The 25,259-nt window shown below is 32.8% G+C and overlaps 1 protein-coding gene across 4 annotated transcripts in view; it reads right to left on the minus strand.

Moving 5' to 3' along the window:
• NLGN1 (neuroligin 1) overlaps positions 1–25,259 on the minus strand; it is a 975,736-nt gene that overhangs the window by 548,794 nt on the left and 401,683 nt on the right. For all 4 annotated transcript variants that reach the window (XM_066347064.1, XM_066347066.1, XM_066347063.1 and 1 more), the window contains 2 exons: positions 10,820–10,879; positions 3,326–3,478 (listed from right to left, as the gene is read on the minus strand). In XM_066347064.1, the coding sequence (XP_066203161.1) occupies positions 3,326–3,478; positions 10,820–10,879 (213 nt within the window). The remainder of the gene's footprint in view (positions 1–3,325; positions 3,479–10,819; positions 10,880–25,259) is intronic.

Consider the following 25,259-nt stretch of genomic DNA (forward strand, 5'->3'; position numbering starts at 1 on the left):
TACTTTTCTTAACTTTCCAATATGCTCATTTTCATTGATTATATATTAGAATATTAAAAATAATTTTAATAATTATTTTAAATAGATATTAAAGCATTTATGTGACTGTGGGAAATAGCAGAGGATAACGAGTGAATACTGGCTTAGGATAAAGGATGGATATCATCAGACATAAAAGATCAAATGTTCATTAGAGGTGTGAGACAGAGAGAAGGATACAGAGAAAGCTCTGTCCAAACTGAAAAAGTGAGGTGCGCAGGCAGAGCCTTGGGGCCTCTTGACTTTTTCCTCAACATTTAAAGCAGTTTTTCTTATCACTACCAGCAGGATTTTTCATATAGCAATAGCGATAGTCCATGTTACTATTCCAAAGGAAACCCCATAAGGGTTTTGGTTGAAAAACTGACTTGACCTGTTCCCACCTTGTTCAGAGCAATCTTGTTGTGGTAGTTAATCTTTTAAGCTACTTCTACTTTGTAATAAAAAAAATATTTTTCTTAACACAAAATGCTTTAAACTGGAACCTCGGTTGCCAGATAGCGGTAAAACTTTATGATGGAAGCATTATCACATTTTCACTTACTGCTAAGACAGACAAACACAATGTACAGTGATATTTCTTCGTTAGGAAGGCAAATTCAAATCAATACTAATTACATTGTTTGTTTTAGACATCCTGACTTTTTCTGTTAATCATCTGATAGCAAGAGTATTATAATTAGCCAATTTGTACATTGGACCTCAAAATTCATTCTTTCACACCAAAGTGTCTAAATCAAAACACAGTGCACAATTTCCTCTAACATGGGACCAACACTTTTTATTTTTTACTTGATTTTCAGCACTCTCCCAAGTGCAGACTTAACAGTAACACTTTTGTATCCCACATTCTAGAAACATTGGTTTACCTTCTCACTGTTAGACAAATTATTAACAAAGAAAATAACCCTACAGTCTTTAGTAGTTCTGTCAGATGCGCTGTTGATTTGGTTGTGGTATACCACACATTCAATGGTGTTGAAACAAATGTTCTGAAAATTTATTTTTCAAGAATTAATTCATGTAAATACATTTTCACAAAGCCCAACACATATTTTTGGAAGAAACAGATCTGAATATCTGTTTTAGAACAAATGTTCTAAGAGGCACTAAAAAGTGTTTAATAAGCATTTTGATAATTATGTATGATGTGGTTAAGAGAAACAAAGGAGCCAAGTAAAGTTAAACCCCAAACTGCACTGGAGTGAGAATATTTAGCACCGGGAAAATTATCCATCATCAACACTAACACTGCTTGCCAAACGAGTGATTGAATTTTTTATTTTTTAGGTGATTAATGTGTTGTCCTTCAACACAATCATTCAGAGTATAACATTTAAAGGCAGGATATGAGCATGAATATAGGATTCACATTTGATCAGAATCAGGTCCTCATGAGTTCTGAAAACATTAAAAACATTGGCAAAGCTTATATTAACATAATGTCATAGTTTATTTCATGAAATCTTACTTTGTGTGTTTATTTTATGAAATCTTACTTTATGTGTTATAACAAGGCACCATGAAATATATCAAAAAGATATTAAAAACATCTTTATAAACACACACACACACACGCACACACACACACACACACATGACTAAGTGTATGTTTAAGTCCTTAAGAACACTGTAACCACACATTAGAATGTAATTTAAAATTTTCAATCAACAAACAGCTCATTGCATCAGGAATTAAAACCAGAGAAGTTTAAAAAAATATGAGAACTATAATAAAAACAACTGAGGTATAAACAGTCCTATAAATAAAATTAAGTGCATTAAAGTTACTGGAGTCTTCTATTCAAATGTTCCGTAAGAAAAAAATAACAACACTAAAATATTTAAGGATGATTATGACCATCTTTATAAATCTTCTAATATACAGAGTTTTCACAGTTAGGAAGCTATTTAACCCTGTGAATTGAAACTATAAGAACATCTGAAGCAATGCATGATTAGACATTATAAAGGAAGTGATATGTACTTGAACAAAAAAAATATATTTTTGTACCTACATTGATTCATTGTATCTATTATCACCCATGATACTCCAAATTTAAAATAGAAAACTAAAAAAAGATCAAGAAATTAACTTTGCATTATTAAAATATCTTGTTCCTCAAAACATACAAATGATTGACAAAATTATTTTTTTATATTTTCAGATTAGCATAAATAATATGGTAATAATTACATAAGGGTTAGAATAGTAGAAATAACACTGAAGAAGAAAATAATTCATATTTCAATGGTTAAATATATATTATTATAAAAGAGGATATAATTAAAATTTTTTTCAAAATATTTTAGAATAAAGAATAAAAAAAGGAAAGTGCCTCTGTGCTCAAGTAACTACAAATTATACCTTTTTAGGTGGACAATATGGGAAAAGAGCTTGAGAACAACAAAGATTTCAAAATTAAATCTTTTCTGATGAATTATACTCTTTCAGTAAATACTAACTAAAATAGTACAAATAAAGGTGTTTTATTAAATTATATAGTAATTTTACTCCTGTTTGTGACAATACTAAAAAACTAAATTGATACAAGTAGACTAGCAAGTTTGTCTTTTAAAAATTGTTTTTTATATAACAGCAACCCTGTTTTGAAGTACTTATTTTGCTAATATTTCTCTACAGATATCTTCAAAGAATCTCCATTTATACTTTGCTTTATATGAATACAATTATTGAACACTTTGTTACTTTATAAAATCAATGCGTCTTTTCTAAAGAAAATAATTCAATCAAAATATATTTAGACAAAATATTTCTAATTATTATCTGACAAATTAAAGAAAAACAAAAAAACCTATGCCACATTGGCAAATAATTTGTCACAATGCCAGTCCACACATATATTGTTGAAGAAGATATAAACTTATTCTAAGCTCATGGCAACCTTCAAGGAATTCTACAGCACTGTAAAAAACAAAAGTAAAAGAAAGAAAAATTTGTCCAGAGACTAATTCTTTAGAAAGGCCCTGACATTATTACTGTACACAGTTCTATAATACCAAACCAAGAAGAATATTATTCCTCAACAAGGTGAATAATTTCATTAGATTTTTACTTTTAAATTTTAAAATCAACTCAAGTTGTCTTTCATCTAGTAATTTATGAACATTTACAGAATTTATTTAAAATATCAGAAATTTTGATTCAAACAAAATCAATAAGCATGGAGCAATGAATGAAACTAAGAAAGCATAGCACAAGTCAAAACAAAACTATCACATACTTAATGGATTAATGGTGGGAAAAAAAAAAGAAACTTCTTACCAAGTACTCCAAGTCGATAGTTGACTGTGATGACAATCACATTGCCATAACTTGCCAAGACACTCCCATCATATAAATTTCCAGTACCTTCCATATATGAGCCACCATGGATATACACCATCACTGGTTTGGGACCCCCACTGTCCCGAATATCTGAAAAACAAATGATTGACAATTGTTCATATACTAAAAAAACACACATAATAAAGAAAAAACACATTTTTCATTATAAGGACAAGAAGGCATGATTTTTATATAGTTCTTTAAATTGCTGTTTTTGTTTAAGTGTTTCTTAAGCAACTCATATTAACAGCTGCTGCAGAAGAGCAATATTCAATGTTTCTAGTTAAAATTTTGTTTAAAATCATTAACTGAATTATAAAACTTAAAAAAACTGAAAGTAGGTGCAAATTTTAGTGTTTTTTAAAATTAATTTCTAATATGACAGTAGAACCAAAAGAATAGAATTAGAATTATTCTTGAAACTACTTTTTAAAAATAGTATGGACCTCATATGAAATTTAGGAACCATAAACTACGGGCAAAGGTATTTCTGCTATTGTGAATAAAACAGTTTCTATTTTTTAATAACTGTAAAGATTTACACTGAATGCATCATAATTACATATATAATTATGAATAATTTACGTACTGATTTGTGAATATAATTACAACACTATATTATATGTTGCAAAAAGTTTTATTTTGTTACTGGAGTACTGTCAGATGAATGTTGAAACAGTAAAGTCATATGCTTTTATACTTTTGATGTTGTTGCATTTAAGGAATTATCATTTAAATAAGATATTTTTAGTAAGTCTTCTCATTACACTTATCCTTAACCTTTGGGAAAAGAAGACACACTGCTATGTTTTTCACTTCTTTGTGTAATTATTATACTCTTCTTAGCCTCACTTTAACTTTATGATTTTGTCATGTAGGTTTTAGAGAGGATACAACTTAGGCTATGTTAAGCGTTAATATTTAGGGTGATGTTGAAGTGATTTCTGTAGCTCTGAATTTTAATCAAATGTATTTATTTCCTAAGAAATTTTCTTACAATTATGTTGTTTTCATAAAGAATCTAGAAATAATACATAAGGGGGGGGGCAAAAGTAGGTTTATACCTGCAAATTTGTTTATTCTTGTATTATTTTTATTAATTATCATGTTATTTCCCATATAAACAACTCTAAACTTACTTTAACCCAACCTTATACAGTGAAAACATAAGAAAATGTAATCAATATAAAAATAGACTAATTTATAGAAAAATTATAAACTGTATATTGGTTAACATAATTTTAATTATTATATAGATTAAAACATTATATATTTACATGACTACATAAAATATTACTATTATCGCTTCTACCCACAACTGAGACAAAATTACATCAAGTACATTTTTTTAATTACAATATTTAATGTGTAATTTAAAAGATGGTTTTCACTGTTTTTGACATTTTTTATCAAACTTAAATCTCTTACATATTTATGATTGAGGTTTCAGCTTTCAGAATGGAGTAATATGATACAAACTATTTGAAAAACCATTGATTATTTAGAAGTTGCTTAACATTTCTTGTAAAAATATTTAGAAAATATAAATGCCTTGATTTTCTATTATAAAAATAATTTTTCTTAAGTAAAAAATCATCCTAAGATCAGGTATTGCAGCTCAACTTGTTTGTCCAGAATTTCAAGTTAGGGAACTAGCTCATTCAGAATTTAGAGACTTTCTAAGAGGGCTATTATTTTAAATTTGACTGAATACCAGTATATGAACTTAACCATATTTTTCCTCCCTTACCAAGGGTGTACTTGAGAAGCATGTTTTATTTTTAAGTGGTAGAGGATACTTTCACATAGAAACCATCCATTAGTTACAGCTACGTTTAGGAGGAAAACCTAATTTATTTTCTTCTAAGTCCTTGGGAAGGAAATTGATATTCATGCATTTGTAAAGATTTTGGGGCTTATGGAAATGTTAGGTTTACACAAAGAAAATAATCCTTTTGAAAATTTTAAACTTGCCCTGGCAGGTTAGCTCAGTGGTAGCACATCGGGCAGCATGTGGATGTCCCAGGTTCGATTCCGGGTCAGGGCACACAGGAGAAGGGACCATCTGCTTCTCCACTCTTCCCCTCTCGCTTCTCTCTCTCTCTCTCTCCCTTTCTCTCTCTCCTCTTCCTTTTCCTTCTCCTCTTCCCTTCCTGCTGCTAGGGCTCAATTGGAGCAAGTTGGCCCCAGGCACTGAGTGGCTCCAAGGCCTCCACCTCAGGTGCTAATAAAGAATGGCTCGGTTGCAATGGAGCAAGGTCCTCACACGGGCAGAGCATCACTCCCTAGGGAGATTGCCGGTGGATCCCCATCCGGATGCATGCGCGAGTTTGTCTCTGCCTTCCCTACTCTCAATTAAAATAAAAATTTTAATGAAAATTTTAAATTATCCTCCTTAAATGCCTATTTGCTGCATACAGTTTTAGCTTATTTTCCTACTATGGCTGATATTGAAGAAGCAGTAATAAATTATTAAACTGAAATCATGAACTGACTGTTCACAGCAGACACTGTACTCTGCTAATTGTGTGCTTGGAGGTAGCACAGAGGGTGGCTGTTTCAAAATTCTCCGTTAATTAAAATTACATAGAATTACAAAACACCAACTGTGAACAGTAATGAAATCTTCGTAGATCCATTCTGTTCACCTGGAAAACAATACAGGCACACATTGAGAAGAAATGACACATTTTATTCTTAACAGAGTATAGTGGACTCTGCCTGAAAAGACTGAAAATATGACGATAGATTCTAGGAACTATTTTGAGTGGTAGATTTTTTAAAAAATTAGATTTAAAAATATTACTGAATTTAATTACTGGTTCTAATTTCCAATATGTGTTTTCGAACTTCTCAAACATTTCAGCTTTACCTAAGAACTTAGCATATCAAACAATCCAGAAAGTTTTATAAAATGCTAATTAATGCTGTGTTCTGAAAAGTATTTCTTTTTGCTTTAAATAACTCTGAAAGTAATGCTATTATTACAAAAGTAGATAAAATTCTTGTACATAAAAACCCTTAATATTGCCAAAAATTTTGGGAAAATGTTGTATTTCTATTATAAATCAATGAGAATTCTTTGATAGTGTTTTATCAGAGGAGTTTATCTTAAATTTATACTGATAACATTTTATCATAGAGGTTTAATTTACTTTTCTTTATAGTCTATGGTTTTTAAAATTATAATAACAAATATAAACAGTTTAAATTATATCTCTATATAGCTCTGAAAAGAACCAGAATCTTTATAAATGAAATTGATGTAACACTAATGCTTTCATTTTAATAAAATTTTGAGAATTTACTGTCTTAGCAACTATATTGAATTTATTTTAGTAATTTATAATTTACTAGAGTCAATTTGTCCTAAACCCTGTCTCATATTTTTCCCTATAAATAAGGGAGAGTTCACCCAAGATTTCTGACTCTGACTAAATAGCTGCTACAGACTTTCCTGAAATCAAATAGAGACGACAACCTAGGGCGAGTCCAGTAAAGCTACAAATGCTTTTAAAGGGTGTTTATATTTAATGTTATTTGCCATTTTTTAGAGCTTTGCTAGATATCGAGGTCCCTGAAAAGAGTTGGGTATTAAGAAGAAAATACTATACTGATTATTTTTCTTCTTAATTTTTGATGGTAAAAAAAAATAACTTCTTTCACATAAAAATTACAAAACTTGGAATTTGAGTAGTGCCTTGATTTCAAATTTTAGTAACTATTTTACCTTTCTGATAAATCAAAATTTTGAGCCAATGTAACAAGTCATCAATAGATCTAGAAGTTAATGGGGATTTATCTGTGCCTGAACACCAGTGTCTGGAATCACAATTCTTTTTAATGATGGGGAAAAAAAATAGTCACACCACTTCTCAAATATGTTGACGGCTTGCTTTCTTCTTAATGGATTCATGAAGTTTTTATTTGCCTATATTTTAGTGTTTGGGGCATTTAGCAGTTTTAAACTGAGGACTATTGCCTCAATTAAATCTTTCTCTGATATATTTAGAGATATTTCAAGATATTTTGTGTCCCTTATTCATTTTATGTACTTCGGTTATCATTTCAAAACAAAATACTATGGAAGTGTTGGCAGTCAGTGTGCTTGTTTAACTACTTAAAGATACAGTTTTAAGTTTAAAAATGCTAAAATATCTACAAAAGCAGTTTATAAAAAGATCTATGTAGAATATAAAATTATCTTTGAATATCAAAACATTAATATTAAGGTACTGGCACAATTTTAAAAAATGTTTTTAATACCCTTAAATTCCAAAACTAAATTGATAAAATTATAGGATGTTGCTTTGTTTTTTATCACTTCAGATTTGTATTTTTGAAACTATGAAAATAGCCTTTAAAATGTCTAGTTATTTTGGTTAATATAAAACTCAAATGAAAAGGGAGGTGATTGTATTTGGCCTAACAATGGCAAAAGAATCAAGGCAAAGAGGCGCTGGAGAGTTAGGAGGGAGAACAGCGCTCAGCGCTACCCTGAAAGGTTTCTGGGTTAGTGGCCGGAGCGAGGGCCAGGCCGGCGGAGCATCTCCGGGAGCCTCTGAGTGCCGAGGCTGAGATAAGAACTGGAAATCAGAAAAAGGACCCAGCTATCAGGAAATAATGGAGAATTTCATATAAATAGCCAGGTAAATGAACTTCCGACTAAAGTAAAAGTAGTTTATCAATAATTTATATTTGTTGTTTTATGTCCAGCGATGTTGATTCAAAATTTGGAACAAGATAAAGGTGAAAACTGGACTTTTTATGGTTGTTGTTTGTTTTTTTAACACTCATGTCTTCAAAATAATTGTGAAAGAGGTTGAATAGAAAATGCTCTATCTTTTCTACAAAGATCTTTTATCTGGGAGAATATTTGAATTCATCTTTGTCTTCTCAACAATGAGCTAAAACAACAACAACACAGAAGAAGTGACCAAACTTGAATGGACTGTTTGGCATTCTACGCTCCGAGTATCAGAAATATTTACTGATTTGATAAATCTTGTGACTGATTGGTTTAGTGCTTACCCTGAATACTACCGGCCAATTTAAATAGGCCAGAAGATAATTTTAATGACTATTGAAAAATGTTATCTATAAAATAGACTCACATTTGTAGGGCTTAGTTCAATTATGGTTGCTCAAAGGTATCTTTTGTAAACATGCAAATGCTTTGTTTGATGTTGTTTTTTACCAAAAAAAAAAGCACATTAAATCAGCAATCAAAATATTAAAAAGAGAAAAGAAAATGATATATACTAACCTGCGAGTACTTAAGAAAATTTGGAGCTTACAAAGCTACACACTAAAAGTCCCTTATATTGAGGTATTATTTAGATAACAAATGAGTAGAGGTTAAAAATTTTTAGAGGGTTTAGCAAGTTCCAAAGCCCCAAAACAGAGCAGTCCTCTTTGGAGCTCTGAGAACAGTGATAGGTGTCTTCAAAGTCAATAAATCTCCTCGGTGTATGAAGACTTCAAATTTTAAATAGCATTTTTTTCAAAAAATCACAATTTGCATTGTCATAATATAAATTTATTCTCAGTTATTTAGCATTTAAAATGATAACCTTTGATTTTCCATAATGGTTTATTTAAAACATTCATGATCATTTTGTGTTCAACCTTTAATTCACTGTTGGGGTCAGAGGTGGATTTAACAGCGGGTGCCCCGGGTGCACACTCTGCTCCCCCACTTCTGAAGGGCCCTGCAAAACCAACTTTACACTTTTTTTCTAATGACACCAAGTTTGGTTTCATATGTGCAATTTTATAATTAATAGTACATAGTATATTTTATTTATTTAAAAATATAGTTAACATGTATTTTGATTTTTCCTGTCTCTTTTTTTTAGGGCCCAATATTTTTTTTTCCATGCCTGGGGCTTCAACCGACCTTAATCTACCTCTTTTTGGGGTTCATAGTAAATGATTATTTTTAATGTTTATTGTATTGCTTTTCTAGAGAGAGAAAGAGGAAGGGGGAGAGAGAGAGAGAGTCAGAAACATTGATCTACTCCTGTGTGTGCCTTGACTGGGGATTGAACTGGCAATCTCTGTGCTTTGGGATAATGCTTTAACCAACTGAGCTATCCAGGTAGGGCCATAGTAAATAAATCTTTAATCAAATATCCCAAATTTCATGACAAAATAATTCTTAAATATTATAAAAATATTAACACAATTTAAGATTTATGCTTTTAATACTTCACTTTTATCATTTAATTTTTTATGGTGAGTAGCTTATTCAATATTAATCTCAATAAAAACAATTCTAATTGTTTAGTAAAGATTCATTCATAGTTTTAATTCATGGAACCAGCACTTCTGCTAGCCTGTTTGTGGATTGTTTCATTTTGAAAAACTTTTCTTACAATATTATTAACATCTATGTGAGAATTAATTTCTAGGAATTTGAGAATTACTGTACTTTAAACCTGGGATTACATTAGGTATTTCATTAAGAAAAAAAAAAAATTGGAACCAAGAAGAACTGAAGGAATGAATGGGTCTTTTTAGACACTCCACTTGACACCAGGTAAAAGTCTACAATGGAATAAGAAATGTCCAGTCAGTGTAGTGTGCACTTAAATTTACAGAGTAAACCAGAATTCTATGTCATAAGGAAGTTGGAAAGAGAAAAAAAAATGATGTTAATAAAGTAAGTAGTATTTTGAAAATCAGAATATTTTTATTTCTCAATCTAAAGATTATATGCTCTTGAAATTAAAGAACATCCATATAATCTTGTTTTAAAAAACCTATAAATTCTACCAAAAATACTCACTATTATGAGCCCAGACTACTTATATTGCTGTACAATGTTTACAACAGTTATCTAAATAAGTGTAATTTCTTTCTTATCAATATTATTTCACTTATTTCTGTGATATTTAAGCAAATCAACACAAAACAGTATTTTAAAAATCTAAATTATATTGCTCAAGAAACACTTTATATCAGCTTTTAGTTTTGTTCTTTTTATTGGTTGTGTGGTTCTTTTTCAAACAAATATAAAATATAAAAAATGAAACACATTTTGATATCGAGTAAAATATTTACATATATTAGAAAACATGCAAATTGGGTACAGAGACTACAGGGGAGAAATTGTTAGTTCAAAGAATATGGACAAATTTCAGTCAAAACGTGGGATGAAACATCAAAAGTCAGTTCAAGAAAACAAAAAAAATGCCTCTTTTTTTTAAAAAACATTGTAATGGTTGGTATCAAAATGTAAAACAACATTCATTTTTATAAAAAATTAAAAATATATATTTATATGTAACAAGCAAGAAGACAAAACACATCAAAAACGGGAATTAAAAACAACTCTTCAAAAAAAGACAAGAAGTAAAAAAAATAGAAGGGGGTGGAAAAAGTGATTGAGACCCTTGTCATGCAAATAGATTTGGTGTAAAAAAATACCTTCATCTTCAGCACCGTCATTATCACCTAAATCATCTGTCTGTTTCTTTGTAAGGGGACCTAGGATTGAGAATGGAGAAATAGAGGGAAAAAAAAGACAATTCAAGAATAAACAAGACTGAGGGGGAAAAAAATAAATGTAATACTAAAATACTCAAGGATACTTCCAAAAAGAGTGGGGTAGTGGTTACGTCAAAGTTAATTATTTACTTTGTTTAAGAAAAAAAATTTCTTTCCCCAAAATATCTCACATTTGATTTGTGAATATATCCAGCATGCCAAAAAATACATTCTGGTTTGAAAATCAAGTCATAAGCAAAGAAAATGATCTTTTTTTTATAATACCCATTGCATACAAAAAAGTAAAGTTTTATTAGCTGAAAGAACTTAATATATTCAGTGTCTTTTCTAATTAAAATCGGTGTCAACAATGAAAAAAGTCAGCTAACTCATTCTTTAATTTGGGACAATATAATAACATTAGAGAAAACAGAGAAATGAACATTTTTAGGGTGTTTTATTTCTTTTCTCGTCTTTTTTTTTTGCAAGAGAATTAACACTTGGGTTTTACACATTTTTATATCATACATTATTCAAAACTGTGACTTTTTAAAATTACTTGTCATTAAACAAGTATTTCCCCATGTGTTTTGATTAAATATTAACTGTGGATTTAAGATATTTGCAAACTGCACAAATGTATGAACAGATAATCTCTTCACTTGCTAGGGCAAAGGTACCATCAATGGAAGTCAGTGTTTAGCTATTAAGGTAAGTTACAGTCAGAACTTACATTTCACAATCAATTTAGCAATATAATGGGATTATGCTCTAGTGCAATTTCATGCCCAGTATAGTTATTTATAATGGGATCATGTCTTAGATAATAATTGTACTAAAACACTGTGAATGTTTAATAAATGTTTTATTGTATTTAACAATATTAATTTGCTAGAATAAAGGAGCACACCAAAGGGGAAGTCAAAGGCTATATGAAAGTAATTTTAAGTGTCACGTAGTTAGCATATTCAGCACACAAAGAAAAGCAAGTGAAGCCCCACATTTCTTTTGTTTCCACAACCATTTAATTTGTATGACATTTCATAATCCTCATGCAAAAAGCAATCATTGCAAACACAGGACAGTCAAGTTAAGACAGCCAATCACATAGCAGTAAGCAAGAGAATTTTGTCATGCATAAAATAAATCATAGAAAAAGGAGAGAAAAAAAGACTGAAGAGCACATGTTGATTTTATAATATAAATAGTAAAGAAGGAGCATTAATTCTAAGCACACTTTAATAGAGGATTATTAAATATGTTCAAGAAATATTTTAAAGTCTATTCAGCTATTACTGTGCTTTGTTTATATATACAAAACTACATCTAATATCACAACCCTTGAATGAAAAACACCAACAGAAGGAAAAATATGAGATATAATGCAGCTATGTTTCTTCAGCTCAGAGAGACAGACTTGAAAAATATCAATAACTGTCAAAGATCAAAAGATCTGACATGGAGAAGTTGATAATGTAATTTAAATGACCTATTGACTACTCAGTTGTAAGGTTTCAAGATCATTCCAAACAGAGACAGAGGAACTGTACACAAGAAAACCTAGATGAAAGCAACGGTTTATGTTCATTGACATTCAGTTGCAAGTTCACAGAAATCTACTTTAATATGATCCTGTTTAAATGCAAAAAAACGCTTAGTATTATTTGATGTTCATGTAACAATGATGCTACATTTCTGAAAAATAAAAATAGTTTTAATTTAAATTTTAAAACTGCTGTTATCAGAAATATATTTGAAATGGGTCCAATTTTTAAAACCTGTAAACTATGAGACATAGAAAATCATATTCTATAATTATGTAAAGCAGTAAATGATAGACTTCAACAAATATGTTTTTTTCATTTCTATTTTCAAAGAAATATCTGTAAGTTATAGCTTTATATACTAGTAAACATCACAGATTAAGTACAGTAGCATTTATTCATTGCTGTCAAACCACTATCTACTTTCAAATTTCAGTTAAACATTTAGTTCTTGGCTATATTATGAAACCACTAATGTGAGTTCACAATTTTTTTTTGCTGAATCACATATAAAAATATTTGTAGGGCTTAATAAGATGTTTCTTTTGGACAATTCAAAAGTAAGTTTCTTTCTTTTCCTAGGCTACCCTATGCAATATACATAACTTCTTTGGGAAATCCTTTAGACTCTACAACCATAAGCCTATAACATACTTTGCACACATACAGAATTGCTAGCTCTTGGTCTACATCAGTGGTAGTCAACCTGGTCCCTACCGCCCACTAGTGGGCGTTCCAGCTTTCATGGTGGGTGGTAGCGGAGCAACCAAAGTATAAATAAAAGATAGATTTAACTATAGTAAGTTGTTTTATAAAGATTTATTCTGCCAAACTTAGCGAAAATCCGACATAAAGTACTTGGGAAGTAATTATTATTATATGCTTTAACTTGCTGTAACTCTGCTTTATAAATTTTATAAAGTAAAGTTACTTCCCTACTTTATAAATCACCATTACTATGGCATTGGTGGGCGGTTAGAAAATTTTACTACTAACAGAGATACAAAAGTGGGCGGTAGGTATAAAAAGGTTGACTACCCCTGGTCTACATGAAATGTGATAATACGAGAATTTTTATCAAAACATGATCTGCCAGTTCTCTGAATACGGAACATAGTTCTCTCTGTTGCTGTTTGACTCTCAGTTTGCACAGGCAGAGAAGCCATGGCAATGACACTCTGTATACAAAGAGAATTTTTGCATGCCGTTTATCCCAACCTTTTGGTATATATTTATCTACCAACTTTCTTACTCAGGAAGCTGCATGTCTTTTAACTGTTACAGGATAATGATTACATAAGTAACTTGTGTGGGACATCTTTTATTGTAGTCAACCTGAAGAGTTAGAAATAGATACATGTATTGCTTCAGCATCATAAGTAGATGGGATGTCATTATCCTAGAGAAGACTTAAGTTGAATTCATTCATCTACAGAATTTCATTTACTGAGAAGTAATAAAGCCTTATTATTAGATGATATTAAATTGTTCACACAGTATGGATTCCAGCAATATTTGTGATTTCAACAAAACTGAGTTTTCTTAATATCAATAATTTCTTACATATCTGATTTTTGAAGGTTCTCTTTGAAAAACAGGACTGATTATAGTTTTTGGCAAAAAAAAAATGTTTATAGAAGAAAAGAAAACAGGTTTCCTTTATCTCCTATGCCTAAAGGCACTGAGAATCAATATCTTAGAGGGTCCATGGCTGCAAATTGAGAAACTGAACACTTGTTTCCCTGAGGAGGCCTCAATAGAGTCCACATATGCTAGCGGATTACAGAACAGAGCCCTCCGTGATCTCAAGATTCTTTACTTCCAGACTGGGAAGAAAACAGCTTCGTTCCTTGAGCTGCCTTCTGTCTAGGTTAGGATATCAGAAACCTGGCTCCTTTTTGCTTCATTTAAACTGTTACAATTGATGTAATTGCTGATATTTTTTAAGTAGAAGAAAAGTATTACCAGAGGTAATTGTCATTCATTTGCTTAAGAATAACAGGCAACCACTCATTCCTGCAATGCATCAGCGTGATTTTCCCGAAGGGTAAAACATTTATCCTTCAACAGAAATAATAATCATTAACAACATTCCAACACCAGCTTATGTCTCTTTTAAACTACAAATAGTGCATTTTCAATACCAGCAGTCTAAATGGGTAACCTAAAGTACCTAATAAAGCAAGTAGTCCTCTGAAACCTGAGAGTAGACGTGATTTATTCTACCTGGAAACTCGATCGGGCCTGTGCTCCTGGAGGACTGCACACATAACTCTCATTAGAGTTAATGGGAAAGTAGACCTCATGTCATTTTGAAAAGGAGTGAGAGTAATTACTATATTTTATAATCTCCTATAGGCAATAAATAGAATCAGTGGTGATATGGAAAGTAAAGGGAACTTCTAACTATGAACTTTGAACTCATTTAAATCCAAAATCTTTATTTTGCCATTAATATAAGCACGATTCAAAGTATCAGCCTTTATAAAGGACATTCTTATATTTCAGAATCTGACCACCTGCCTTTTATGTAAAAAAAAAAAAAAAAAAAAAAAAAAGAAAGAATAAAAATATCAGCCTATCTCTGTAGTTAACTGGAGAATAATTATGAACTCTGAAATAATTACTATCCACCCATATTAATGCTGCTTTTTATCTTTCCCTTTGATGAAGGGCTAATATACTGTAGGTCTCAAATACATTAGAACTGATTATAAATTCCTTCATTATGGGTTCAATTCAGCAGAAATTATCAGTTCTTTGTGTCACATATATCTGCAAGAGGCAAGTAGGTTTGAGGATATTATTAGCTCCTGACTTAGAGAGCTGACCCTGACCATGAGAAATGTGTCCTTCTTAAGAGACAAGTCTTTTTTAGCATTACTTAGAGCTCCCGGCTCCAGTGAGTCCCATCCTGATGAACGGAGAGCCCTGGTGAAATGACCTTGCTCTCCAGTTTCCCCGCCCTCTTTACCCAGCAGCCTTTGGGATAGACTGACTAAAGAATTCCGAAGGCCATTTCTACAGAATGGTAGAATTTAAGGATGTTGCCACTGTTGTTCTGGAACAACTGAAAGCAGGTTAAATCTTTTCGTGGATGTTCTTAGGACAAAATTTAGTTCATAAAATTAGGAGCAAGGATATAAAAAAACCTAACAATGTCTGCTCCATATGGCAGACAATACCAACTTCAATACATTTTAAATTAAAATTGCAATATATTACCATATTTGATTTTCTCCAAATTGACAAACATTAAAATAAAACGACTTTAAGAAATTTGATATCACAGCGAATTGGTTTCATTGAAAAACTATTAAATTTTACCCACTGAAATTTAATTGATTTTAGGCCCTGTCTGGTTTGCTCAGTGGTAGAGCATCAGTCTGGCATGTGGGTGTCCTGGGTTTGATTCCCAGTCAAGGCTCACAGGAGAAGCGATCATCTGCTCTCCAACCCCTCCCATCCACCTTCTGGCTCTTTCTCTCTCTTCTCCTCCCATACCCACACTGAAGATGTTCCATGGAGCGTCTGCCTCAGGCGCTAAAATTAGCTCAGATGTGAGCATGGCCCCAGGTGGCCAGAGCATTGGCCCCAGACTGGGGTTGCCAGGTAATCCTGGTAGAGGAGGAGCATGCGGGAGTCTGTCTCTCTATCCCTCTTCCTTTCACTTGGAAAAAAGAAGAAAAAAAAAGAAATTTAATCTGTTTTATATAACTATAATCCTCACCTTCTGAGAACACAGCAATAAGTGAAGGTGACTGATTTGGAATAATAGTCATTTCAATGTTACCATATTGATTTAACTAAAAGTAGTTACAATTCTTTCATTATGAATGAAATGCATAGATATAGTTACCAAAGGTGAAATTAATGTTTTTCTTAAAATGTTTTCAATTAAAAAATAACATTTTTGAATAATGTCATAAATCTGAGTTATGACATAATAAAAATATAGTGCGAACAGCTGCAATAAGATGTTGAAAGATATGGAACAATTGATAGTTTTCAAAAGAATCCATATCTGGGTAAATCTTGCTGGCACTACTGTGTCATTCATGATGTTTGAGTATCTTTTGGTGAGCTGCCTGTTTACACTCGTGCTTCACATGCTGTGGAAGAAACAGGCTCTTGGGGTATATATAATGTAGCAGGCATGGCCAACGTTCATTACGTATTGGAAGAAACCACCTACACGAACACAAAACATTTTCTCAGACACTTCTTTAGATGTAGAGCACAGCTTAAAATATGACTTTTGAGAAAAAGAGAATCTAATGTTAAAATAGGGAAAATATGAGAAATCTTTTTGGAGAAGAGCTCATTTATAATTATAAAAAAGACAAGTTTCTTTTCCTTTATATAATTACCTTGATTAACAAAACTTTAAATTCAGAAGCAATCCTGTCTAGAAAAGTAATAGCATCTGGAGAAAAATTTAAATACATAAAATACAAGTTTAAAAGGTTAACCCCTAATCTGAGTATCACCAAGTTTGCACAAGCTTATTACTTTTTTTTATTCATTATAGAGAGGGGAGAGAGAGAGAGAGAAGGGGGGAGGAGCAGGAAGTATCAACTCCCATATGTGCCTTGACCAGGCAAGCCCAGGGTTTTGAACTGGCAACCTCAGTGTTTCCAGGTTGACGCTTTATCCACTGCACCACCACAGGTCAGGCAACTTACTACGTTTTTTTTTTTTTTTTTTAATATATTTTTCTGAAGCTGGAAACGGGGAGAGACAGTCAGACAGACTCCCGCATGCGCCCGACCGGGATCCACCCGGCACGCCCACCAGGGGCGATGCTCTGCCCACCATGGGGCGATGCTCTGCCCCTCCGGGGCGTCGCTCTACCGCGACCAGAGCCACTCTAGCGCCTGGGGCAGAGGCCAAGGAGCCATCCCCAGCGCCCGAGCCATCTTTGCTCCAATGGAGCCTTGGCTGCGGGAGGGGAAGAGAGAGACAGAGAGGAAGGAGAAGGGGAGGGGTGGAGAAGCAAATGGGCGCTTCTCCTATGTGCCCTGGCCGGGAATCGAACCTGGGCCCCCCGCACGCCAGGCCGATGCTCTACCACTAAGCCAACCGGCCAGGGACCTTACTACTTTTTTTAACACTATATTTGACTTTTTTTAAAATTCAGTTGCATTAAATGCTGATGCAATATTTTTACAACAGGAAGAATGTCAGAATAATGTCCCCTTCTCATCTCAAGTAACATAGCTGTGTCTGTGTATTGTACAAACCCTTTAATACATTGTGGGATATACTTCCCACTGCTTTCTACACATTACCAAGAGTTGCCTCTGCAGAATGGTGAGGACATAAGTGCCACCAGATGCTCAGATATATGTCAGCCAGGCTAGAGACTTTGAGAGCATCAATAGTCTAACCTTCTTGGCATCCCTGCAGAATTCAGTCATTCAAAAATATCTATTATGCAAGGTGCTCAGTATATATGGCGAGCAGAACAGGTAAGACCCCTCTCTTCATGCAAATTAATTATGTCAGAAAAAGAAGGATTAAACAAATAATCACACACATAGACTTACAAATTGTGTTAAGAAAAACAAAGTCTTGGTGTTATGAGAGGTTACACATGGAGACCTAGCTGAGCTTAGAAAGTTCTCACTGTATAAATACAATGTGGTCTGAAAACTGAAGATTAAGTCAATACTAAGCATGCTAAGAGGCTGAGGGTGGGTAGGTAGAGTGTGAAGATTTCACCCCCCAAAATAGCACACGGAAAGGTTCTAAAATGAGAGCAAGCTTGGAGGTGACTATGGCCGGCATACAGGGAGCAAAACAGAGAATAGTGGGAAATGCAAATAGAAAGCTAGATAGAAAAGAAATAAAGAGGAAAAAAAGAAACAAAAAAGAAAAGAAAGCTACATAGGCATTAATAAGAGCCTGAAGCTCCTCTTGCCTGAAGATTTTTGTCTCTATCTTAAAAGCAATAAGAAGGTATTTAAAAGATTTAAGCATACACTGGCCAACTCTGAATGTTAAGCAGAAAATCAGAAAGAGGCAAAGTCATGTTAAAATATATGGCTGAGAATATTTTAAAAGAGTCCTGCATTATGTTCCCATCAGTGCAGAATAGCCTTATTAGAGTAAACTAAAAGACGGAAAAGGAGTATATAATGTCTAATTGAATTTACAAATAAACTGAAAATCACCACAAACTAATTTTATAAATATTTAAAAAGTTTTCTATTAAATTTGTATTTAAAGTTAAATTTACTTTGCCTAAGAATTAACACACTGAGAATGTCTATAACTTTTCTTATATTCATACAAAGACAGATATTCTGCAAGCCGTTTCTACTTGCATATCTCACTCCATTTCAGTACAACAAGGATACCCACCATGTCCACCTGAAAGCCAGTTTTACCATCCAACATAGATTTTGCTCTCAGAGGCAAAACCCACCTTCTGCTTCCAAATCTAAACCTGGAAATGCTCTTTAACAATTTCTTCTTCCTTGCTCTGGTCTCAGCCAGATTTCCTCAGTTTTTCAAAAAAGTTTTGTTGCTGTCACTCTCTTTGATTCTTATTATCCTATTATTAGTCTAGTCTGTGGCCACCATTACTACACACCCAAATTATTGCGGTACCTCAGGGTTGCTTCCATTGTTATCCAGACTCTAGGCTGTCTCACAAGCCATTTTGTATGTTGTAGATGGTAATGGTGGCAAACCCAAAGAGAAAAAGATTTAAACATTATGAAACACCATCAGTTAAAATGCACACGTATTCAATTTCATTTAAGACTAAAATTGTAAGCACTCCAAGGGAGCAGTAACTCAAAAGCATATATAATAACTGTGTACTATGAGTTTTAAAATAGCTATAACAAGACAGATTAAAATATAGTTCAGCACTTATTTTGATTTTTTAGAATTTATGAGCAAAAATACAATTTTTATTCAAAATGGAAATGATTTATTTAAATATTGTTTTAAAACCAGTTCTGATTACTGTTCTTAAACATACTGTCATTGTTTTACTGCTTTTTCTAAGTCTTTACTTCTTATCGTTCCTTATTGTCTTAGACTAACTGCTCCAGACTAACCATCAGACCTTCCTACACTTTCCACAGTTTGTTTCTTTAGTCTTCTTTCCAAAACACATATTTTTCTAAACTCCATACATTTCAGAACTAGTACCAATCCTTCTCAAACTTTGCCAAAAAAATAAAAGAGAAAATAGCACTTTCAATCTCATTTTACAAGGCCAGCATCACCCTGATCCCAAAGCCAGCCAAGCACAGTACTATAAAAGAAAATTACAGCCAATATCCTTGCTGAACATGGGTGAAAAAATCTTCAACAAAATATTAGCAAACTGAATCCAACAGTACATTAAAAAAATCATACACCATGATCTAATGGAATTTATTCCAGGAATACAAGGATGGTTTAACATCCACAAATCAATCAATAGGTCACACCACATTAACAAAATAAAGAATAAAAATCATATGATCATCCCTTTTGATGAAGAAAAAACATTTGATCAAAATTCAACATCCTTTCATGATAAAAACTCTCAACAAACTGGGTATAGAGGAAATATTGGAGAAAGCCCACAGCTAACATCACACTCAATGGTGATATGCTGAAAGCTTTTCCAAAAATATCACAAACAAGACAAGGATATCCACTGTCACCACTTTCATTCAATAAAGTACTAGATCATATCCAGAAAAATTAAGCAAGAAAAAGAAAATGTATCTAAATAAGAAAAGAAGAAGTAAAACTTCTATTTTTAGATGAAGTAATATTATGTATAAAACCCTAAAAATATCACTAAAAGAAAATGACAGACCTAATAAACAATTTCAGTAAAGTTGCAGAGTACAAAATTAAAGGACAAAAATCTGTTGTGTTTCTATATGCCAACAATGAAATATCATAGAGAGAAATTAAGTAAACAACCTATATACAAAAGCATCAAAAATAATAAAATATTTAGGAATAAATTTAAGCAAAGAGGCAAAAGATCTATACAATGAAAATTATAAGACATTGATAAAAGAAATTAAGAGAGCACAAATGAATGACAAGATAGTCTATATTCATAAATTGGAAGAATTAAAATTGTCAAAATGTCTTTTTTTATCTAAAGCAATCCATAAATTCAGTGCAACCCCTATCAAAATTCCAATGTCATTGGGAAATAGAATAAGCTTAAAGTCTATGTGGTGCTACAAGAGACCCCCAAAGAGTACAATCAATTTGAAGAAGAATGAAGTTGGAGGCATAACACTTCCTGATTTCAAACTATATTACAAAGCTATAGTAATCTAAACAGTATGGTTTTGGTATAAAAGTCAAATACATTGATCAAAGGAACAGATAAGAAAGTAAGCATATACAATGGAGAAAGGATAGTCTACTCAATAAATGGTATTCGGAAACCTGAACAGCTACATACAAAAGAATCAAATTGGACCACTATCGTACACCATATACAAAAATCAACCTAAAATGAATTAAAGACTTAAATAGAGGACCTGAAGCCATTGAACACCCAGAAGAAAAGATTCATGGTGAGCTCTTTGACATTGGTCTTGGCACTGTTCTTTTTTTTTTTTAGGTGACATCAAAAGACAAGGCAAAAACAATAATAAACTAGTGGGATTACATCAAACTAAAAAGCTTCTTCAGGCCCTGGCTGGTTGGTTCAATGGATAGAGCATTGGCCTAGCATGCGGATGTTCCTAGTTTAATGCCTAGTCAGGGCACGAAACAACCACCTGCTTTTATTCCCCCCTTCTCTCTTTCTCTCTCTCTTCTCCTCTTGCAGCCAGTGGTTCGAGCACAGGCCCTAGGTACAAAATAGCTGGGTTAGTCCCAACGTGATAGCCCCAGGCACTAAAAATAGCTCAGTTGATTCAAGTACTGGCCCAAGATGGGGATCTCCAGGTGTATCCCGGTTGGAGCACACATGGGCATCTGTCTCACTATATCCCCTCTTCTCACTTAAAAACAAACAAACAAAAACAATACTTTCCCAAAGCAACAGAAATCATTAATAAAATGAAAAGGCAATATACAGAATGGAGAATGGGAGAAAGTATTTGCAAATCACATGTCTGGCAAGGGGTTATAATCCAAAATATATAAGGAACATATTACTTGCTAGCAAAGAACAAATAATTCAATTTTAAAAATGGGTTAGCAACCTGAATAGGAATTTTTCTGGAGACCTGCAAATGGCCAACAGATACATAAAAAGAGGCCCAACATCACTAATCACTACGAAAATTTAGATAGCACTTCACAGTTGTTAGGATATTCATTATCACAAAGCAAGAGATAAATGCTGGTGAGGATGTAGAGAGAAGGGAACCCTTGTGCTCTTTTGGAATCCTTGTACAATGAAAACAGTGTAAAAGTTTCTCAAGAAATTAAAAATTGAAAAACCATGTGAGCCAGCAATTTCACTTTTGGGTAGATATCCAAAGGAAACAAAACTTATCTCAAAGGTATCGTTACTGCCATGCTCATTGCAGCATTATTTACAATAGTCAAGATATGAGAACAACATAAGTGTGTGTCAGAAGATGAACGGACAAAGACTAGAAGGTGGATTTATATACAAATACAATTCAAAAAGTAGAAAATTCCCTCATTTGTGGCAATGTGGATGAATGGGGAGAGCATTATGTTCAATGAAATTAACCAGATAGAGAAAAAAAGAGACAACATGGTACCAATTATATGGAAACTTAAAAAGGAAAAATCAAACTCTTAGAAAAAGAAAGTAGAGAAACGATTGTTAGGGCCTGAAGGGTGGAGAAAATAGGGAGAGTCGGGTAAAAGGGTACAAACTTTCAATTATAAATGAATAAGGTCTGAGGACCTAAGTTTAACATGGTGACTACAGTTAAAATTTTTTCTTCTGTATTGTATAATTAAAATATTTTGAGAGTATTATATAAATGTTCTCACCAAAACAACACAAATATGTGAGAAAAAATTCTAATAAACAAAATACTTTTTCCATATGAGCCTTGTCACTGTTGCACACAAAAAAGGGAATGTACATTCACGGCTTGTATGTTTTGTCCCACAGAGTTGATCACTTCAAGTTCTGATTATACTCAGTTCACTTTGGAGAGGAGGAATGGTGAATAAGCAAAGGGAAGCTCCTCTTGAATAACGTGTAAAGTTGTTTCACATTGAAAGAAAGGAGTACGGGTACTTGTTCTGGACTAAACTGCTGACTTTAGGATATGAACTAGATGTAGTTCTCTTTTGCACAGAAAAATATATCATGAAAATACTTTCTTAGATATTATTACATTTTATATCCATAAGTGAGATAAATGAATTGAACCAACAATTATTAAGATATTTTCTTAGTGTGTCTCACTGGGAAATGCAGCAGGGAAGGACAAGCCTTCTGAGGCTAAGGTCCCGTGGGTGCTAGGCCAGAGGAGCGCCGTGTTTCCCCACCCTCAGAGAACACAGCTCCGCTTCTCTTTCCACCCAGGAGCGGTTCCACCGCGCTCGTCTCTCATTCCACAAAAGCGGGAGTCTGTGGGAGACACACTTCTACATTCTCTCACCTGACACCATGTTAAAGTTTCACTAGATACTGAAGAAACACTTGTGAAATCACTGAGTATGTGCCCAGAGTCACAGGGAACGACTGTCACACCCTGTCTGTCGTCCCACAGGCCCTCAAGAAAACAAAAGTAAAGTGTTAACTGATTGTTCTCAGGTCCCAAAGCTAGTCTAGATCTCAAGTTTCTATTACTCAGTCTAGTTAGTTCCTTTCTCATAAGTCACCTGGCAATAAAGACAAGCAGAGAAAAGTGAAAATTTTAAATAAGCCACAAACCAAACTGTATCACAACTATCAAGGCTTTCGTACTTTCCTAACCAACATTTTACTTGGATGTCATTGAAGTTACAATTTAAATTAAAAATTTTTTTTTCTACAAATATCTTTAAAAAGAAGAACAAAACAATTTTTCAAACAAGCCAACACATGTAGGAAGACAAAATCCTAGAGTTTAAGTTAAATAAGTAATGCCAGTTAAGACAAACAACTTTTCTAATAGTGCATATTCTCAAACTGAGTAATGTGTAAAATAATTTAAGTGTAGAAGAATTATATGATCAACCTGACTTAAAAAAGAAGAATAACTAAGGTTAATATATGGGCATAAAAGCCAATGAAATAGTGAAATGCTCTGTACTGGTTAGTAAATAACTCGCCCAGACGCTACTACTACTAGAGTGACCCCTGTACTCGAGCACCTACACGCTTTGGCCCTTCTCCACGTTCTTCTTCCTGTATCATGATGAAGAAACTCAAAGCTTAATGAATAGCATAGTAGGAGGATCCCAACACCCAACAGCAGTGTTATGAGCTAATTTCTTTGCTAACTAGACAATTTATATTTTTAATATTACCCCTGGATTAATCACAAAGACATTTCAAAACTTAGAAGTCTAGGATTCTAAAATGTATTTTCAAAAACATATATTCATAATATTTAATTTTGTGCTTATTTGATAATGAATTTGATAATAGAAATACATAGGTTTAGATATTGACTCATTCATGTTCCACTTAGGTAGCCTTGAACATGTTTTTTTTAACTCCAGAGTCTTAAGAGCACAATGCCGTGCCCCCTTCAAAAACATTGCTATAGTAATAATGAAAAGTGTTTAGCAAAAGGCTTAACATAGAGAAGTTCATTTAATTTTGGCTTGTCTTTAATTTCTTCTCTAACCATTCCCTCTAATCAAATCCTTTATCCCAGGTCCCTCCCCGCCTACTAGTATAAATGTGCTAAAAGAAAAAAGATTTTAGAATTAAGTCATCCCCACTCAGCCACCTACTAGCTTTGTGACCCTCTGTGTTACTCAGTTTCTTTAAATGTACATTTGGACAATGCCCATGTAACAGAACTATCATAAGAATTCAAGATCATGGATGTAAAATATCTAGTACAGTGCCCATTCTATAAAGACAGTGCAATAATAATAATGATAATTACATTGAATTATGAGTCCCCTAATATCTGAGTGTCTAATATGCAGTTATTACAACTGTTTCAACAGAGTTTATATATGTATTTGACCTAGGCCCCACTGCTTAATTAGTAAAACCATTTAATTAGAGTCTAATATGTCTGTATTCTTGCCAAACAAGCTCTCACTAAATAATCTTTCAGAAGAAATATACTGGCAAAAGATAATTATGGTATCTCCCACTCACCTTGGAAAATATTAAGGCAGATTTAACAGAGTACTCTTCAAAAGGAAGCAGTGTGCTAGCTTTATAGCTTCTACCAAGCACCAAGAAACCTAGAAGGCATGTAGTAGTAGTTGACTATATAAACATTATTTTCCACCAATGACTTTCAGAAAAATTATGTTAAAATACTTCATCATCCAAATAAAATTTCCCTGCTAGCTAAAATAGCTCCATATTTTGACAATGACAATCTAGGAGAAAGAGTTATTTGAAATGCATCATCAATTGAGCATTATTTTATGTGTGTAGTACATAATAGATTTTCATATATTTTTAATTGTCAGGCTAAGCCAAGCAAAAAGTATAGCGATTAAAAGTGTAGGTTCTAAAATTATACTCCCTGATGTCAAATCCTGCCTCTGCTACTTAAAAGCTCTGTGATCTTAATTTTTCTTCACCTCAATCTTATTGCTTATAAAATAAGGATATTAATAATGCTACCTACCTACAAACTTCTTGTGAGAAATAAATTAGTCAATTTATCCTATTGTATATTTGATGCAAAGTAAATGGTCAAGGAAGCTATTGTTATGAGGTAGGTTGTATTATCTTTATT

The sequence above is a fragment of the Saccopteryx leptura genome, chromosome 8 (assembly GCF_036850995.1).
Source record: "Saccopteryx leptura isolate mSacLep1 chromosome 8, mSacLep1_pri_phased_curated, whole genome shotgun sequence".
Lineage (NCBI taxonomy): Eukaryota > Metazoa > Chordata > Mammalia > Chiroptera > Emballonuridae > Saccopteryx > Saccopteryx leptura.